The sequence below is a fragment of the Mustela erminea genome, chromosome 12 (genome assembly GCF_009829155.1).
Source record: "Mustela erminea isolate mMusErm1 chromosome 12, mMusErm1.Pri, whole genome shotgun sequence".
Lineage (NCBI taxonomy): Eukaryota > Metazoa > Chordata > Mammalia > Carnivora > Mustelidae > Mustela > Mustela erminea.
Genome location: NC_045625.1, coordinates 21,412,139 through 21,426,272, shown reverse-complemented (window position 1 = coordinate 21,426,272; position 14,134 = coordinate 21,412,139). Strand labels below are relative to the sequence as shown.

Below are 14,134 nucleotides of genomic sequence, written 5' to 3'. Positions count from 1 at the left end.
AAAATACAACCAACTTTTTTCACAGAGCTGGAACAAATAATCCTAAATTTGTATGGAAGCAGAAAAGAGTCTGAATAGCCAAAGGAATGTTGAAAAAAGGAAACCAAAGCTGATAGCATCACATTCCGGACTTCAAGCTATATTACAAAACTAAAATCATCAAGACAATGTGGTACTGGCACAAAAACAGAAAAATAGATCAATGGAATAGAATAGAGAACCCAGAAATGAACCCCCAACTCTATGGTCAACTATTCTTCAGCAAAGCAGGAAAGAATATCCAATGGAAAAAAGTTTCTTTAACAAGTGGTGCTGGGAAAATTGTACAGCCACATGTAAAAGAATGAAACTGGACCATTTTCTTACACCATACAGAAAAATAAACTCCAAAGGGATAAAAGACCTAAATATGAGACAGGAATCCATCAAAATCCTGTCTATTAAAAATTTGGCGTTTTTTGGAGTTGCTGCCCAGCAAGCAGCAACTCTCTGACCTTGGCCATGGCAACTTCTTACTAGACATATCTCCAAAGGCAAGAGAAACAAAAGCAAAAATGAACTATGGGGTGGGGGATGCCTGGGTGGCTCAGTCGTTAAGCATCTGCCTTCAGCTCAGGTCATGATTTCAGGGTCCTGGGATCGAGCTCCGCATCGGGCTCCCTGCTTGGCAGGAAGCCTGCTTCTCCCTCTCTCACTCCCCCTGCTTGTGTTCCCTCTCTTGCTGTGTCTCTCTCTGTCAAATAAATAAATTAAATCTTAAAAAATGAACTACTGGGACTTCATCAAGATAAAAAGCTTTTGCACAACAAAAGAAATAGTAAAACTAAAGGCAACCTATGGAATGGGAAAAGGTATTTGCAAATGACTTAGCAGATAAAGGGCTAATATTCAAAATCTGTAAAGACCTTTTTGAACTCAGTACCCAAAGAACAAAAAATACAGTCAAGAAATAGGCAGAAGACATGAACAGACATTTCTCCAAAGAACACATACAGATGGCCAATAGACACATGAAAAATGCTCAACATCACTTGGCATCAGGGAAATACCAATCAAAACCACAATGAGGTGTACCACCTCCCACTTATCAGAATGGCTAAAATTAACAACTCAAGACGGGGAGGATGTGGAGAAAGGGGAACCCTCTTACACTGCTAGTGGGAATCCAAACTGGTACAGCCACTCCGGAAAGCAGTATGGGTTTTCTGTGACAAGTTAAAAATAGAGATACCCTACAACTAGTGATTGCACTACTAGGTATTTATCCAAGGATACAAACAGTAATTTGAAGGGGCACATGTGCCCCAGTATTTATAGCAGCATTATAAACAATAGCCAAATTATGGAATGAGGCCACATGTCCATCAGCTGATGACTGGATAAAGATATGGTGTGTGTGTGTGTGTGTGTGTGTGTGTGTGTGTGTATATATATATATATATATATATATATATATATATATCCACTGGAATATTACTCAGCCATCAAAAGAATGAAATTGTGCCATTTACAATGATGTGGATGGAACTTATTATGTTAAGTAAAATAAATCAGAGAGACAAATACCTCTGATTTCACTCATATATGGGATTTAAGAAACAAAGATGAACATAGAGGAAGGGAAAGAAAAATAAGATAAAAATAGAGAGGGAGGCAAACCATAAGAGACTCTTTTTTTTAAGATTTTATTTATTTATTTGACAGACAGAGATCACAAGTAGGCTGAGAGGCAGGCAGAGAGAGAGGAGGAAGCAGGCTCCCTGCGGAGCAGAAGGCCCGATGTGGGGCTCGATCCCAGGACCCTGGGATCATGACCTGAGCCGAAGGCAGAGGCTTTAACCCACTGAGCCACCCAGGCGCCCCCCATAAGAGACTCTTAAAGATAGGAAACAAACTGAGGGTTGCTAGAGGAGAGGTGGTTGGGGTAAGGGGTTACTGGGTGATGGGCATTAAGGAGGACACTTGTTGTAATGAGCACTGGGCATTATATGCAACTGATGAATCACTAAATTCTGCCCTGAAACTAATAATATAGTATGTGCTAACTAAATTGAATTTACAGAATTTTAAAAAAATGTACAAAATATATTATATTTTCATATATTTTTGATTCCTGGCCTTTAACATCCTAAAATGGTTTCTACTATCTGTGTAACTGAAAATTTTTACTGTAAAGGTGGCTGCAATATCAAATTATTGCAATTATGTATCTTGAGATCAAACAGTTCATTATTTCTTTCAAGGGCAAGAACGTAATATATTTTTGCCTCTGGGGAGGGGGGAGAATGATCATTTTCCTAAGAGAAGGAAGGATTCAGTGCTTTCTTTGCTTGTGGGTTTCCTCTTGTTCACTTTTGATCTAGATATTGGTGGTTATGTTCCAGTCCTCCTGCATGTGCCCACAAGGATTGGGAGTGGAGTGGACACCAGCAGAAGCACCATTTTTTCCTGTAGACATTAGAAACAAGGAGCTTTTTGCCCTGCTTGTCAAGGCTCAGGACAGAGAGGAGGAAGAAACAAGTATAAAGGTTTTGGTTTTGGAAAGAAGTTGGAATCTCCTGACCCTGGGACCTTAAGATCCACAAAATTGCTGAAAGAAAAAGTACTACCTTATTGAAAGGTAAGACATTAAACTGTTTTAAGGTTTAAGCCATTTTAGCCACAGTAGCATGTTTTCATAAGCTGTGAAATCTAGCAGTCATTTCCGTTAAGTCAAGGTTTTTGTGAAATAATCACCCATCCAGCCTTCCTGGTGAGATAAAGACCTGTATGGCTCAAGGGATGTTTATAGTGAGGGAGAGCTTTTATAAAATTGTACTCATTTTTTAAATGACATTTACTGAATGCCAGGCACTGTGGTAGGCCTTGGATATACAGAGATTAAAGTGTCAGTCACCCTACCTATCTTCCAGAAGTTCTTATTCAAGGAAAGAAAAAAAACCTGATGATTACAATGTGATAAGTGCTATAATAAATAGGTCACATGTGTAATATAAGAGTGGTCTAAATCTGAAGCAGTAATGTTTGTGTCCTAAAGGATTAATGGAAGCTCTTGAGGCTGGAAGAAAGGGATGGATATTTGAGGTAGAGGGAGTTATATGTTTAAAAACATAGGTATGAAAGAGTGTGCTGTATTGTAAGAACACACCAAATTGCAGAAATTACCTGATGTTTGCTGTGGGGCAGAAGAGGGGCAAGTGATGAGATATTGCTAGGTGAGAGTGGATTAATTATGGAGGTGTTGTTGGATGCTAGGGAATTTTTAGCTTACTTAATAAGCCATGGGGCAGCACTGAAGATGAAAAAAATTGTGGGACTACCTGAGTTTTAAGATGGATAGGAGAAAAAATAAGTATAATGGTTTTAAAATAAGTATGTGCCTGTAGCTCTCAGTGGGGTCCCAGTCTCTTGTCTTGTCTTTTTTTGCTAATATTCCTCTATCCTTGTGTTCTTACTAGATTGATTCTAAACTTTGTAGGTTACTGGAGAGTAGGATTTTGATTTAGACTATTGAGAACTAACTCTCCAATTTGTGCCAACCTGGAACACCTTCCAAAGTGTATTCTCCATGTCTCAACCTAAAATAATTTTCTTCATTCTGGAGAGAAAGCTGTAAACCCAAGAGTAAAGATGTTGGTTAACTAATGCTGTAACAAGGAGGTGGCCAACTCTTCTTGTCTTTAAAAACAAGATCATAAATTTATGGTGACCCTCCCCCCCACCATGGAAAAGAAAATCATCCTAAGAGAAGTCAGACTTGATCCTGAAATCTTCTGCGGGAATTAGTTAATTTGAGGACTTATTAGAGGGTCCTGGTTGCAGGAGAGACGCCAGACACAAGGTACAGATTTTGGAGTGGCTGTTTGTTGAAGTGTTAGTTGACCATCCTATTTTAGAGGAGCTCAAGACTCAGTAAAGTAAGTCACACATTTAGGGACCAGGGAGAAGATGGGGACCCTAGTGGAAGATCTGGGTGAACTGTTCGAATAGGGATTTCTGCATTCTGTGGATTGTGACCTTTACTAAGATAAGGGAAAAAAGAAGGAAGGATATTATCATTGGATCTGTGACATTCACATAGTAGATTTTAATGACATTCAAAGATCTTGCTGTATACTTTAACCAGAAGGAATACAGTCAAGTTGGGCAAATGGCTCTATATAGATAAGGATGCTGGAGATCTGTTGGAATCTGACATCAGTATGGCAGTTGGTTTCAAAACGACATGTAATCTAGTTGGAACAAGGAGAAGAATCGTATTTGAAGAAATACATTTCAAAAGTCATCTGCTAAGATTGGGAAGCTGAATTAAAAGTCACAGATTCTAGGCCAAAAGCAGAACATTTCTATAAAATTAGTCCAAAAAGCAAAAACTGGAGGGAAAAATCGAAAAATTCTTAAAAGATGTCTTGAGGTACTCAAAATGAGATACATCAAGAGTAGTAGGCTTTAGGGGCGCCTGGGTGGCTCAGTGGGTTAAAGCCTCTGCCTTCAGCTCAGGTCATGATCCCGGGGTCCTGGGATCGAGCCCCGCATCGGGCTCTCTGCTCAGCAGGAAGCCTGCTTCCCTTCCTTTCTCTCTGCCTGCCTCTCTGCCTAGTTGTGATCTCTGTCAAATAAATAAATAAAATCTTAAAAAAAAAAAAAGAGTTGTAGGCTTTAGTCTTCAGAGCTATCTGTGACCTATAAAGTTTCTGTCTGTCCTATAAAGTTTTACCCTCTTTAGGTTAGAAGCTCTAAAGTATGATAATTGCTTATAGAAAGAATAATACAATGACAATTGAGGTGTGTGGCAGTTATCACAGAAAATCTTTTTTGATAGAAAGGAACATTCAAGGAGTAAATCTGAAAATGATAACAGCCTGAGCTCAGCCCTCCTTATAGAACAGTTCTCATACTGACCCTCTAAATAGTGCTATGGAATAGAATTTAAATATATTTATATTTAATTCTACTAGATACGAGTTTATCTAGTTTGAAATTCTAGTCAGAGGTAAAAAATATTTTGAAGGTACTGAACCTAAGAGAATTGTCATTCAAATTCAGAGTTTTTTTTTTTTTTTTTTAAAGATTTTATTTATTTATTTGTCAGAGAGAGAGAGAGGGAGAGCGAGCACAGGCAGACAGAGTGGCAGGCAGAGTCAGAGGGAGAAGCAGGCTCCCTGCAGAGCAAGGAGCCTGATGTGGGACTCGATCCCAGGACGCTGGGATCAGGACCTGAGCTGAAGGCAGCTGCTTAACCAACTGAGCCACCCAGGCATCCCAAGAGGTTTTTTTTTTTTTTTTTTAAAATATTTTATTTATTTATTTGACAGAGAGAGAGATCACAAGTAGGCAAAGAGGCAGGCAGAGAGAGAGAGAGAGAGGAAAGCGGGCTCTCTCTGCTCAGCAGAGAGCCCGATGCGGGACTTGATCCCAGGACCCTGAGATCATGACCTGAGCCGAAGGCAGCGGCTTAACCCACTGAGCCACCCAGGCGCCCCGTCAAGAGTTTTTTTTTTTTAATTTCTTTAAAAAATTTTTAAAAAAATTTAGGATTTTAATTATTTGAGAAAGAGAGAGCATATACAAGGCAGGGGAGGAGCAGAAGGACAGGGAGAAACAGGCTCCCTGCTGAGCAGGCAGCCTGACACAGGGCTCAATCCTAGGACTCTAGGATCTTTACCTGAGTCAGGGCAGACATTTAACTGACTGAGGCCCCCAGGTGCTTCCAGAATTCTTTAAAAAAAAAAAAAAATTATTTATTTATTTATGAGAGAAAGTGCGTGTGCACAAGGAAAGACACAGAGGAAGAGGGACAAGCAGACTCCATGCTGAGTGCAGAGCCCGAAATGGGGCTCGGATTTCAGGAGCCTAGATCATGACCTGAGCCAAAATCAAGAGTCAGGTGCTTAACTACTGCACCACCCAAATGCTCCACAAATTCAGAATTCTTAGTAGAAAATATATGATTTTAATGGTACAGAAGAGATTTTGTCATTAGCATTGTCATTATTTTAAATCTAAGAAACTGCATGTTGGAGGATTAGGTGGTCCCTAATAGACCTAAGAGCCTCTGTCTGTGGTAGGAAAGCACTAAGTGTAGATTTTGAAATGCCTTTAGTTAAGTATTTGCAACTTTATGAATGTTGAATACTTCATCCTAGAAAGACATCCTCTAGGTTAAAAAAGGTTTTTTAAATTTTCCTAATGATTTATAGTATACTCCCTTATATAAGAGTAAAGAATTTGTTGTGGTTTTACTCTAACATTTTTGAACAAAGAAAAAATGGGGGTGCATGGCTGGCTCAGTTGGCTGGCTATAACATGCAACTCTTAATCTCTGGATTGTGAGTTCAAGCCCCACATGGGGGTAGAGTTTATTTAAAAAAAAAAAAAGACAAAGTAGGTTTCCTGTGTGACAAAGAAAAAAAAAATCAAATCATAACCCAATTTAATTGTTCTTCAGTGTATGTAGCTCAGTAAGAGATTGGCATTTATCCCTATTTAAAATGAAAGGTTTTAAGAAGTGTTTTATTTGTGAACACTCAGAGTAGCATTTCAGAATGCTGTGATTTTTTTTTCAATGTGTTTGTATGATTAAGAAGTATGTATATGTTAGTTTATTATGAGCTGGGCTGTGACAATGTTAATAATAGTATTATAGGGCGCCAGGGTGGCTCAGTGGGTTAAGCCACTGCCTTCGGCTCAGGTCATGATCTCAGGGTCCTGGGATCGAGTCCCGCATCGGGCTTTCTGCTCAGCAGGGAGCCTGCTTCCCTCTCTCTCTCTGCCTGCCTCTCTGTCTACTGTGATCTCTGTCTGTCAAATAAATAAAATCTTTAAAAAAAAATAATAGTATTATAATATGTGTTATGTATTTGTAATGTTTTTTTGTATAATGTTGCCATTTGATATTTAAAACACTAAAACTAGTAGAGCAGATACCATCTGTTTTACAAATGAGGAAGAGTGAGGCTGAGAGAGGCTAAAAATACCACTTGAAGTCACAGAGTTAAACACCATTATATTGCATCAAGGCTTCTTTGAGATGAGCATAATTCAGTTTTATAGGCACAGACTGGCTTCGTCTGCATTTTATTGTCTTAATCATTGTTTTTAACAGAAAACTTTCTACACAAGGCTAGAAAAGGATTGTGAATATCCGTAGTAGAGACAAACATTTGTTCCTATCAACAATTTTTTTTAAAAGATTTAATTTATTTATTTACTTGACAGACAGAGATCACAAGTAAACAGAGAGGCAGGCAGAGAGAGGAAGAAGCAGGCTCCCTGCCGAGCAGAGAGCCCGATGTGGGGCTCTATCCCAGGACCCTGGGATCATGACCTGAGCCAAAGGCAGAGGCCTTAACCCACTGAGCCACCCAGGTGCCCCCCTATCAACAATTATTGAGAGAAGGTATCAACATGTTCTGAAGTTACAAGAACACAACATCCTTATTACCACCATAACACTGGCTAAAACGGCATGCTTAGTAGTTATTAAAATGTTTTTCTTTTTCCAGGAGGACTAACAATACTTAAGAATTTGGAGAGATTACTTTTATTATGGTTATACCTAATATGAAAGTTCTAGAAACCAGTTAATATGTGCTTTTGAAGAGTGGTAGGGAATTTTTTGATTCTGATAGTTTCACTTTTATTCAGATTAATCGTACATGGTTATAAATTTTTTTTTGACTTAACAGATTATAAATTATGGCCATTTTCTGAAATACCCTATGAAATTGGGTATCTTGTTATTTTACAGGATGAAGAAACACGAAAAGATTATGACTACATGCTGGATCACCCAGAAGAGTACTATAGCCATTACTACCACTACTACAGCAGGCGCTTAGCCCCTAAAGTGGATGTTAGAGTTGTGATTTTGGTCAGTGTATGTGCTATTTCAGTGTTTCAGGTGTGTATTGATGGAGGTGTGTGTCTAATGTGTGTACTTGAGTGCACGTTGCCTAGTGCTGGTTATTAAAAGTGAATTAGAAGTACCTTTTTGTAAAATTTTACCTGTACTTGAGGCTACTTTTTTTTAGACTAGAAAAATAATCATTTATTCAACCAACTTATTAATATTGGAATCTTTGTCAGTGGCAAATCCAAGAAATTGATGAATAACATCATTATATAATAAGAAAACCCAACAAAGATCTTTTTCTCATTGTTTCTTTTAGATTATTTCCCTCCTAACCTGATAATATTACTTTTGTAGGACTTTTCAATGATTGCCCATTATATTTGTGAAAAACCTGAATTTCTTAATATGACCTGACAAGTCTTGGCCCCTATCCACCAAATGCCAGGAAGTGCTTGCCATCACTGTAACAACCAAAAATGTCCCTTGCATTTCCACTGCCTGCTAAGGGCAGTTTTGCTTTGGTTGAAACTACTGAAATAGATTAAAATAGTAATCTTTGATGTTGTTTTAAATGTCGCAAAAATTTAACTTCAGCTTGAAATGAGTTTTTCCTACTGTTAAATTAACCACAGCTATCATGTCTTATTTTAGAGGAAAAGAACATGTCAGGTGACTAGAATGAATCAATTTGCTAGTCTGAAAAATGCTTCTCTAGTTTAATTCCCAGAAATAGGATTCACTTTATATGACAAAAAGAATTACTATTGAATACTAAGGTTGTGCATTTTAAATATATCTGCTTTTGCAGGAATACTTTCCTTTCAAAGGGGAAGCAGGGATGATTTTACCTTTCTGTTTTAGATATAATACCCTGGTAACATTTTTCCCCCTAGTCCTAATAGAGTGCTACTATAATATTTCAAGATATTATTGGTATAACTGCAATATTCTTTCAGTAAAACAGCAAATGAAATGTGGAAATTGAAGAATAGGACGTTTCCTGACAATTAGTGAAACCCTTTATGTATATTTATCAAATAAGTTATGTGTTTTCCAGTCAAATAAGAGTTCAAACATGTTAGAATCCTTTACTTCAGAATATGATGAGCATTAACTGTATATATTGAGATGGTTTAGGGAAGAGATGGGAATAAATATAGTTGCCTTAGTCTATAGCCTGTGATTTTTCTTCTTTTAAACAAGTTCCTCACTGGCAAGTTTTGCCATGTAACTCTTCCCCCAGTCTTAAAAACAAAAGAAAGATTTCTTAATGGTGATCTAGGGAAAGCCAAATGGTAGATTTGAAGTCATAGATGTGATATGATTCTATTGATTCATCACCTAATCTTGGGTATCTCCTTTCTGAATTAATGGCTTTTGGCCTAGGTTAGGGCTTACCTGATTTATCCAGCTTCAGGTCCCATGTACATGTGGGTGGGCATTATTCAGGTTTATCTTTTACTTACAGAGAAAGAAGATTGAGGTCCCTATTTTTTTTTAATTAAGTAAGCTCTATGCTGAATGTGGGGCTTAAAATCATGACCCCAAGATCAAGAGTTGTATGCTGTACTGACTGAACCAACCAGGCACCCCTTGAGGTCCCTGTTTTTAATCAGAATTGCTTTGGGTAGGGGGGATGGTGTTCACCAGGGTGCACTTTGATAGTAAAAATGACCTATTTTTCTTTGTTAAATATTTCAGTTTTTCAGCTGGTGGAACAGCTACGACAAGGCAATCAGCTACCTAGCCACAGTGCCCAAATATCGTATCCAAGCCATGGAGATTGCCAAGCAGCAGGGGTTACTCAGAAAAGCCAAAGAGAAGGGCAGAAACAAAAAGTCCAAAGAGGAAATTCGTGACGAGGAGGAGAATATCATAAAAAACATTATAAAAAGTAAAATAGATATAAAGGGAGGCTATCAGAAACCCCAGATATGTGATCTCCTCCTGTTTCAAATTCTCTTAGCACCTTTTCACCTGTGCTCATATATAGTCTGGTATTGTCGGTGGATCTATAATTTTAACATCAAAGGTAAAGAATATGGAGAAGAAGAAAGACTATATATCATACGGAAATCCATGAAGATGTCGAAATCTCAGTTTGATAGTCTAGAAGATCATCAGAAAGAAACTTTTCTTAAACGAGAGCTCTGGATAAAGGAGAATTATGAGGTGAGTAATTATTTGCTGGAGTTTTTGTGTCATCTTACTTATGAAATTAAAATTTGGTGTAGGAGAAGGGATTATAGAAATGCACTCGTTTCTGAAATCCAAGATTTAAAATTATGAATAAAGGTCTTATTTTTATTGAAAGTGTGACTATATTTGGTAGTGGAAAGTAAGTTTTTAACCTGTAATTTGTCTTAAAAGATGAACTTCCAATATTTTAACTGACTCATGCTAAAAATCTTAATGATGGTCTAATTTGTTATGTTAAACAGCAGTGGGATAATAATGTATGATTGCAAGCATGTCACAACAACTTTCTATTAATTGCTCTAATTAAAATTTGTTCTTTCCCACATTTTCTTTCAGTCATATAAACTTAGCTACAGGGATTAAAAAACAAAGCAAACATGGGAATAAGGGAGGGAGGAGGACATGGAAATGTTGAAATAACTTCATTTCAAAACAGAGCACAGATGCTTCTGTGTAATAACTAACTTATGTATGAAAGGTTAGTTTTATTTTCTTAAAAATGCCTCTAAAGTTTGGGCAGCTTAATAAATGTTATATTCTATAATTGTCAGCTATACCAGTTACCTTGAGGTGATCAGCTGCTTAGCTGAAGTCTTAAAGGAACTATTTATCTCATCATAATGATATTATTTTAGGTTTTAGGCAGAATTAATTGGCTAATATATTAAAGATAAGAATAAAGCACAGTGATGAGGCACCTGGCTGGCTCAGTCTGTAAAGCATGTGACTCTTGATCTCAAGGTCATTAGTTTGAACCTCACATCAGGGTAGAGTTTATTTAAAAAACAAAACAAACTATAGGGAGGGTATGTGCTACGGTGAGTGCTGTGAATTGTGTAAGACTGATGAATTACAGACCTGTACCCCTGAAACAAATAATACATATGTTAATTTTTAAAAGATATTAAAAAATAAAAAGAATACAGTATAGTAAAATCTTCTTAAGAAATCTGAATATATTTGTGTTTTTAGTTTCATAGACATTCCTTTTTATATGTGGCATCCTAAATAGGTTTTACTGAAAGTAGAGTACCAGTTGGAATTATATTTAAGTAACTTACTATGAATTGCCAGAATGTTTTGGCAGGTAGATATAGTTAGCCTGCTTGTAATTAATGTAAAAATGGAAGGTACCATACTACTTTGCTCCTAAAGTACTTGAAAAGTTTTCTCTTAAGTAGGGTAAGCAGCCCAGTTCACAAAACTGGATCTTTCATGGAGTACTATCCTGAATTATCATATTATTCTATGAGGTGATCTTAGTCATTACTTCCCAAAATTTGGAAGTAAAGTCATTTCTTTCTAAAATTTGATGAAACTGGTTATGAAAACTTGTCCATTTAGTTTCATCTGACTTCCACAAAAGTTACAGAAATGAAGATTTTCTTTGTCCTTAACCTGTGTGGTTTGTTAACCCTTTTTGGGAACCTTAATAAAATATTTTGAAAAACCAGTAATTATCTTTGAATTTGGAGACAGTTGTATACATAAGGTCATTTTATTCCTTGGTTAGGATCAACAAATACTGAAAGTCATCAATTTCAGAGCACAAGGCACTGGGTGGCTCAGTGGGTTAAAGCCTTTGACTCAGGTCATGAACCTGGGGTCCTGAGATCGAGTCCCAAATCGGGCTCTCTGCTCAGCGGGGAGCCTGCTTCCCTTCCTCTCTCTCTGCCTAACTCTCTGCCTACTTGTGATCTCTGTCTGTCAAATAAATGAATAAAATCTTTAAAAAAATTTTTTTTTTCAGAGCACCGTATTAAAGAAATAAAGTGTGATTCTTTAAGATTGAGCATTAGTTGTAGAGAGAAAATGATTAAACTCAGCTGATGTATGATGTCAATGAGGAAAGGAATATATTCTTAGGTTACAGAAATCAGTGACAAAAATTACTAAGCTCTTGTCTTTTTTTTTTTTTTTTTAAATTGAACACCGAATGTTAAGGTGCTTAACTGCTTAGTATTTTTAGATGCATGGTCTTCAGAAGACAAGTCAGTACATTCGTAGGAAACGTTTACCTAAAGTTATATTTGAAAAATGTAAATATGCCATAAGATGATGACAAATGTTTCCCTTTGGGTAGTAAAGTCATTTAGTGTTATTTATATGTACAGGTTTATAAACAAGAACAAGAGGAAGAACTAAAGAAAAAATTGGCAAATGACCCCAGATGGAAGAGATACAGGAGATGGATGAAGAATGAAGGGCCCGGGCGGTTAACGTTTGTGGATGATTGAGGATGCTGCAGTGCTACTGTGCCAAACCTTACTTGTGATATTTTCATAACTGAATTATTTTAGAAATGTATCAACTGCTCCTCAGCAGTACTTAAAATTCCTCAAATATTTGATTAAACAGAATAATGTAGAAATTTAAATTTTCCCTTAAAACTTTATACATAAGACATTTATTATGATTGTTCAATTTTTATAATCTATTTGTGGATTTTGTTAAATGATCTGACATGAAGATTTACTTGTTGCCATTTAAAATTTTTATATGTTTAGTTAAAAGATTTGACATGAAAATTTATTAGATACCATTTAAAATTTTCACGTGTTGTTTATTCTTTACAAGTGTTTCCTTATTCTTTGTTACAGTGCTACATTTTTCTGCTTCCATGGCCTCTAATATTTTCACAAAACATAAAAAATTCTAATTACATTGTGTCTTTAGACACGGACTTCTTTGGCAAAATGATTTCAACTGTCATGTCATCTCATTATAGTCATTCTAGGATTGAAATATGTTCAAAATATCTCTCTAGGAGAGTCTTCTGCCAGAATGTGCTTATATTATTTTTCCCCGTCATAATATTCTTAATAAGATCAGAAACTCTCCAGGAGAGTGAATCAACCTTCATGTCCTTGTAGGATGATCTTGATTACAGTCATTATAGGACTATAACTGTATTCTCGAACATTTTTTCCAGAAGAAACCTTAAAAAGGTCTTTTGTACCACAGTATTGCTTTCCCGAACCCCTTCAGTTAAAAAAAAAAAAAGAAAAAGAGAGCAGAAATAGTGTACTGAAAAGTTGTTCATGTATTATTAAGTCCTTGAGTCATGAAAAATCCAGTGTACATGAGTGTATTTACATGCATTTAAACCAGAAAGAGGAGGTGCATGGTTGTGTGCTATTCTTTCAAACAGTGAAATCTCTGTTTTATACATGTGGAAGTGAAAGTAATTGACACATAAATTGACTGAAACAAGTATGATACTGCATCATGGTATTGATACACAATCATGATAGTGAATCAGTACTCCTGTTAAAGGATTTATCTCATTGCTTCATATTAATAAAATGGTTGCAATATATCACAAGTTTGTTGGTATGACATTTTAAGGATTAACATAATTGCTTTTGTATTATATAGCTTTAAAAGATTGAAGTAGATAAGATACACAGACTGTTTCTAGCTAAAATAAACTAGTGTTTTCAGGAGCTAAGCCCAAATATGTGATATATACAAAAAGGCAGGAGGGAAGAGTTTTTTTTTGTTTTTGTTTTTAATATTTTATTTATTTATTTGACAGACAGAGATCACAAGTAGGCAGAGAGGCAGGCAGAGAGAGAGAGAGAGAGAGAAAGGAGGAAGCAGGCTCCCCGCCGAACAGAGAGCCCGATGCGGGGCTCGATCCCAGAACCCTGGGACCACGATCCGAGCCGAAGGCAGAGGCTTTAACCCACTGAGCCACCCAGGTGCCCCCAGGAGGGAAGAGTTTTGACCCTGTGAGTCATTTAGTTTGTGAGTGAGGACCTCAGTTACCTTAATAGATAGAAATTTGGGGAAGAACTTCAACTAGATTATCAGTAGGACCCCTTTGCTGTTATAAAATTCTGAAATAGTTACATTTTTCTAAGGCACTTGCCCCTCTGTTAAAATTTCAAACTTCTGGTATTCTGAGTTTTCTTTTTACACCCAGTAATAAGGAATAATAAAAGGACTGGGTATGTAGCATTCATAAAGGTTGGCTGATTCAAACAATGTGTGTTGGAAATTATTTTGCATATCTGCTAGATTGTTGTATTTTTCCCTGGCTTTATAGAAGCCTCATTTCTGAAATCACCCCCAGCA

General features: G+C 36.7%; 1 protein-coding gene across 3 annotated transcripts in view; it reads left to right on the top strand.

Moving 5' to 3' along the window:
• LOC116570055 (dnaJ homolog subfamily C member 25) overlaps positions 1-13,373 on the top strand; it is a 28,107-nt gene extending 14,734 nt beyond the window's left edge. Inside the window, exons 2-4 of one of the 3 annotated variants that reach the window (XM_032306584.1) lie at positions 7,751-7,903; positions 9,557-10,027; positions 12,169-13,373. In XM_032306584.1, coding sequence (XP_032162475.1) covers positions 7,751-7,903; positions 9,557-10,027; positions 12,169-12,291 — 747 coding nt within the window. In that variant the 3' untranslated portion in view covers positions 12,292-13,373. The remainder of the gene's footprint in view (positions 1-7,750; positions 7,904-9,556; positions 10,028-12,168) is intronic. The other 2 variants (XM_032306585.1, XM_032306586.1) reach the window with 2 other exon arrangements.
• The last annotated feature ends 761 nt before the right edge of the window (positions 13,374-14,134 follow it).